This window comes from Siniperca chuatsi, linkage group LG20, assembly GCF_020085105.1.
Source record: "Siniperca chuatsi isolate FFG_IHB_CAS linkage group LG20, ASM2008510v1, whole genome shotgun sequence".
NCBI classification, from domain to species: Eukaryota; Metazoa; Chordata; class Actinopteri; order Centrarchiformes; family Sinipercidae; genus Siniperca; species Siniperca chuatsi.
This window is the reverse complement of record NC_058061.1, coordinates 22791393-22797577: the sequence shown is the minus strand read 5'-3', so window position 1 is coordinate 22797577 and position 6185 is coordinate 22791393. Positions and strand designations below refer to the sequence as shown.

At 41.9% G+C, this 6185-nt stretch overlaps 1 protein-coding gene and 1 pseudogene across 4 annotated transcripts; both read right to left on the bottom strand.

Annotated features, from left to right (window-relative positions):
• Nucleotides 1-328: 328 nt before the first annotated feature.
• LOC122867978 lies at nt 329-2065 on the bottom strand (annotated as a pseudogene).
• LOC122867979 lies at nt 2062-4550 on the bottom strand. Of its 4 annotated transcripts, XM_044179476.1 has the most exons (9): nt 4258-4537; nt 3284-3354; nt 3020-3196; nt 2868-2929; nt 2699-2785; nt 2572-2613; nt 2330-2503; nt 2215-2250; nt 2062-2116 (listed from the first exon to the last, which is right to left on the bottom strand). In XM_044179476.1, the coding sequence occupies exons 1-8, from the start codon at nt 4413-4415 to the stop codon at nt 2215-2217; spliced, it is 807 nt and encodes a 268-aa protein (XP_044035411.1). In that variant the 5' UTR covers nt 4416-4537; the 3' UTR covers nt 2062-2116. The 4 variants fall into 4 exon arrangements, 3 of the variants coding, with proteins under 3 accessions (XP_044035411.1, XP_044035412.1, XP_044035410.1); XR_006376031.1 differs by having other exon boundaries at nt 2215-2503; nt 4258-4536; XM_044179477.1 differs by lacking the exon at nt 2330-2503 and having other exon boundaries at nt 2063-2116; nt 4258-4550.
• Between the last annotated feature and the right edge of the window lie 1635 nt (nt 4551-6185).

Below are 6185 nucleotides of genomic sequence, written 5' to 3'. Positions count from 1 at the left end.
TAGAATATTAGGGCCACAGAGGGAAAAAAAAAAGACGTCATAATATTGTAACCAGTTGTTTTAAAGGAGGACAGTTGTTAAAATGACAGATGTGGGGCATTTCGTGAAATTGTACTTCAGTATGGTTTCATAAACAAAGACATGCTGATGTGCCAGAATATGAAGTATCACATTGTCATAACTATCAAAACTGTAAAAAGAATGTTGCTTTTCTGCAGAAAGAACCAGCCTCATAAATTTATGACTTTATCCTTTTTCCTCAGTGGGGCCCTAGTACTCTGTCATATAAACAAATACACATTCCATATGAATATAAAAACACAATGTGTAACATTATGTTCCTTTATTGAATAAGGACAAAACAAAGCAGGTAAACTATCAGCTCCTTTCGAAACTGAAGTCACAGTGACTCTACAAGATGGAAAGCACAGAATCAAAGCATATTATACAAAATGATACATACACATTCAAAGGTCTGTATATAACACACCCTGCATGTCTGCACACTAAAATAAATGCAGGACAAATCCATACACATCAACTGAACAGACAAATGAATGGATGCAGTAACCTCCCTGCAGCCTTGTATTACACACAGTATACCGCACGAACATCATAAGAGGCCAAATTCGTAAAAAAAACAACCCAAAAAAACCCTATTTCCTCTGCCACAGCAGGACATTTTTTACCTAAATTGAAAGCACACATACTAACTAAAATAATTCAACACATATTGGTCCCTCAGCAGCCGACTACTGTCGTCATCAGGGAAGATTGCCGGATTGTCCCAGTCCATGGCTGGTGGCACTCTGGGGGCCCTCTCCTTCCTCAGGCAGGCCACATTGTGGAGGACAGCACAAGCCACAGTAATATCACATGCCCTAACAGGGTTGACCCTTAATTTGTGAAGGCAGTGAAAGCGTGCCTTCAGGAGGCCAAAGGTCATTTCAACTCTGGCCCTGGTCCTGGCATGGGCATGGTTGTAGGCCTGCTGTGCTTCCTGGGGGTCTGTGAAAGGTGTCAGGAGAAAAGGCTGGCAGCCATACCCCCTGTCTCCCAGCAACACACCAGAGAATTCACCTGTCAACACAAAATCTCATCATTACTACCTCATAAACACAATGATATTCTTGACACAGCCATGATGGTTATAAATAGGGGTTGTGTGGCTTACCTTGTGATAGGCACTGATAGATTTCAGAGGCCCGAAAGATTCTGGAGTCATGGACTGAGCCAGGCCATTTTGCCACAACATTGCTGATCACACAGTCAGCATTGCAGACCATCTGAAATCATAAGATGAGGAATATTACACCAATCAGTGCACATCATTGGCAATGCAGAGTGTTCGTCAATGGACAATATCAAAAGTTATGTTCACCTGAACATTAATGCTGTGAAAGGATTTCCTATTCACAAAATCGGCCTCATGGGCACCTGAGGGGCTTTTATCCTTATGTGTGTGCAGTCCACTGCACCAATGACATTGGGGAAACCTGTCACACAAAGTAATGAGTATCCTACTATGTGTTAACAGTTGTCCTGTAATTTGTAGATCCTCTTACCTGCAATCCTATAGAACTCCTCTTTCATGTCACAGAGTCTTCTGTGGCCAGGGAAGGAGATGAAGACATCTGCTAATGCTTTGATAGCCAGACACACACTCCTTATTGTGCGGCAAATTGTGGCCTTGTTCAGCTGTTCTGCATCCCCACTGAGTACAGGAAGGCTCCACTAGCAAAAAGCGCAAGGCCACAGAAACCATTTGCTCCACACTCAGTGCATGGCTCCGTGCAGTGCGGTGCTTAATCCTGGGACCCAGTAGTCTGCATAGATACCTGATGCCATCTGCAGAAAACCTGTATCTTTCATATAGATGGTCATCAGGGAAGGCCAGTGGGTCCAACCGGTCCCTGAAGACCCTTTCTCGCCTGAAGGCTCTCCTCAGCACAAGTGCTTCTTCATCCACCACATCTCGCAAGAATGGGCATGCCATTGTCAGAGCAGAAAGGAACACACAATTTTGGGCCTTCATATAGGCTAGTGGCCACACCTGGTGCTGGGGGTGGGCAAAAGAGGCCGGTGCCTTATAACGATGACTTGGTTGTACTGATTGCTGTGAAAATAAAATATACCTTAGAAAGATGCCACCGTCCTGTGTGCTCACAATAAGAGCTCATATGTCATGGCTCACTTGACTTTACGAGAATATACCTAATTTTTATTTTGAGCTGTGTCATCTTCTTGGAGCTGGGGGAGGAAAGAAAAATAATGATTAATACATTTGTGTTACAGTTAGCATACAGTGTACATTGAAGGCATATCTCACCTCCCTCTCAAGTTTTTTTATTTCAAGGTCCAGTTTCCTAATTGTCCTCTTTTTTATTTCGGACTCCAGTGCAAGATTTTCTATCTTTTTCTTCTTGTACTGAATGTCTATGTCTGCCAGTTCTATTTGGCGCCGGAGGTGGTTGCCATACAACTTTCTGATAGCTTGTGAGCTCTGTGAACACAATACAATTAGCGCAGCTGGAATTTGGCAGGATGTGGTGTCCTTTTATTAATACGCACTATGTTGCCAGGCTGGTTTTCCCACTGTATAGCATCTGGGTCCTGTAAAAGAAATTAGATTTTTGATTTTGATGAGGACTCCTCACCATTGTAGAGTAAATAGTACTTTCACAGCTTAACATGATACCTCATGCCTTCTGGAATCCACAGAGATGGTCTCCTCCTCATCATCGTCTCCATCATGTGCTGTTGCTGCTGCACTGGGGCTTTCACCCTATCACATTTAATCGGATTCATATTGAAGCTAGTAGACAAGACATGCCAGGCCTACAGTATGCCTTTGATGGAGTACTCACTGGATCAGCATCGTCTGGTGCTTGTGCTGGTGGCTCTAACAGGAACACAGTGCTTCCAGACACTGCAAGGCAATAGGTAAACCAAAGTCAGACAGTCCAAATTGATTCAATATGAATGTGGTTGTATTCCATGTAGAGATGGAAGGACATACCTTGAATGAAGCGGGTGGCATCTTGGGAGGAACCTATGCTCGTCTCTTTCCCCCCAGGGATCCCCTCTAAGACGGGCCTGCCTTTATTTAGCTCCAAGGCCATGTCCTCTGCTGGGGTAAGGTCAGCCTTTGGTGACCCACCACCCGTGCCTTGTCTGTGGGTATTCTTTTTCACTGCTAAAACAGTACAGACAATGTGTGAGCAGGCACCTTCTGGGTACAATATATGCTTGTGCTTTGTTAAATATTAGTCAGGGACCATACCATTCTGCAGAATGTTCTTGTATTTGATTTTGACCTGCTGCCATGTCCGTTTTGGCCCGTTCATGTTTAATCTACATCACACGCACACACATTCTTTATCACAAGAACATTTAATGGAGTCACACTGACAAAAATGACTTGGTATTTTTGTATTGTTTTCAGTAAAAATATATAAAAAAAAACAAAAAAACACTAAAGATGTATTTTCTTGATTTTCTAAATGACCTAGCAAAATAAGTATAGGTTTAGACCAAAAATATAAACTTCAAGTAAATGTGTGCTTAAAACAAGCAAAAAATTTAAATATCTGTCAATATAATAAGTCAAAATTCTCTTGAAATAAGTTTACTTTTTCCATAAACACTTACTTTTAGAGAAGTTCTCTTGTTTCACTGGCAGAGTTTTTTGCTTATTTTCCTAGGTTATTTTGCTCTAGAAAATATTTAAGATTTTTTTAGATATTTTTTTGACTGAAAACAAGACAAAAATACTAAGTAAGAAAGACATTTTTGCAGTGCAGTGAGCAACCAACCTTGGGTCCTTTGAAAGGCGCTATATAAATTAAAGTGATTATTATTATAGCTCATCTATGTATTCAAGAAAATTTTATTTATATAGCACTTTTCACAATTGTTTCATTCTGTCAAAGCTGCTTTACATTAATAAAAGCAGGGGAAACACAAAAAAACCGGTGGACAACATAATAAGCAGAGTACAACGGCTAAGATTAAACCGTACTGAGCGTAGTAACGTAAAATAATAATGTAAGGCTTTAATAATAATATATCATAGCTTTATACAGTGTGATGGAGTTACGTTACACAATTTCACTCATATATGCAGTGCATTTCAATAAAAATTTAACAGTTTCATAATTACAGTACAACTGCGTTTTTGGAGATGTGAATTAAATATTTGATTTGTAATTGTGATGTTTCAGCGGAGCGGTGAGTGTGTAATTGTGCACTACTTACGCATTCAGGCGGTCTGCAATACTTTGCCACGCTTTTTCTCTTTGCTTTATCACTGTGGCGGTGTTGCCTTTCTTCTTAATTATATCTTTTACCTCCTCGTATGCCTCCATGAGGATTTGTGCTTCCGACGGGGAAAAGTACGCGGCTCTAGTTGCCATGGTAAATCAGTTAATCTGTGATCTGTGGCGGGGTCTATTTGAGTGAGCCGTGAGCGCGCACCTATCCAGGATTGGTTTCACCTGGTTTAATGAATCCGTGTCTGCTCATCCTGGCTTGGTCTTTGTGCAACCAATTAAGCCTGGACACACATGTTTTGGCTTTATTGAGCTCAGCTGAATCATTTATCCCGGATGTCTTAATTCTACTTTTGTGCAACAGGACACTGGTCTCAAGGCTGAGTTGTCATGGTTTTGGTCCAATAATAAACTCGGCCAAATTTCTGGCTATGAGAGCTGCTCCATCCAAAGTGGGATGAATGCCATCTCTCCTAATCAGACCAGGTCTTCCCCAAAAAGTCAGCCAATTATCTACGAAGCCCACATCCTTTGCTGGACAGCCAGCGGCGAAATGAAGACATGCGGCTAAACATGTCATCACTGGTCAGGTTTGGCAGGGGCCCAGAGAAAACTACGGAGTCCGACATTGTCTTTGCATATGTGCACACCGTCTTAACTATAGTGACCTCCGATTGGCGTCGCCCGATCTGGCCCCGGGAATACATTAGACTATGGTCGCTGGTGTTGCTAACTTCACGTTTCTCAAAATGGAGCTGCCAATAATCAGAGATGGTGTGTTGTTGAGTGGAGAAAACTTGTTAGAAACGTGAACAGGTTGGTGGTGTACTGTGGGCTTCTGCTTAGGGCTATGCTTCCTTCAGTCAGTCATTCACCCAGCCTCCCTGGTTTCCCGGCTGCTCGGGAGCTACCTCTGTTTGGCGGGCACCGGCTACTGGGGGCTGGTTAACTACAGCAGCTAAGTGTGGAGTTCCCATGGTGCGGAACCACGTTTCCAATTCACTAAGCCTTGCCTCCAGTGCTAGAAATAACCTACATTTATTATCAGAAATACTTTGATCCCCGAGGGAAAACTCTTTTGCTACAGCAGCTCACTGTCACGTCATTGCACACAGGAATAGAAGTACTAAGCAAAAACATGTACCATTATCACTAAAGGCGGCAGAAGAATAGTTAAACATTTGACACACCAAACGAGAGAGCAGGAGAGGGAGCGAGTGAAGCCATCACTAGCTGCTAAGCTAAAGAACGGTAGCTAGCAAAAATGAATAGCGTGTAAACTGCAGGATCGTTAAAAGAAGGAGAGAGCTATGAGTGCTTTAGCAGAACTAATGTACGTTTATAGCAGATAGTTGATGAGTTCACTATAATGAAGAATCGAACAAAATTAATAGTGATGAGCTAGAGCAGCAGAAATACGCTACTAGTAAAACAAATACCGGAAATGACAATACGCTTACCGCAGCACGTCAGCATGTCCCCATTAGTCACCAATCAAAAAGGAGGAGCTTTCTACTGTATCACATGGTCATCAGCAGTTTGCTCAGTTGCTATGGAACTGTAAATGATCAAATTTTCCACGATTCTTAGAACCTCTAGGACAAGACTCATCCATCTTGGTTGTAAAGTTGAGTTTGACCTATCATTCGTGATCTTGGAAACAGTTGACTAATAATTTCAACTCAAGGTTCATCTGCTTTGCTGGCATTGTCATTATGAGCATGTTAGTGTGCCAACACTATCATTTAGCTCAAAACCACTGCTGTGTTTAATTGCAGCCTCCCAGAGTATGGCTGTAGACTCTTGTTTTTGTCAGTTTTGTATAGAGAATGGTTTTAAATACTACAATACCCATGAGCCTCAGCCATGACCCAGAATGTGAAAGTAAACTGATTTAATTTTGTACAAAGCATA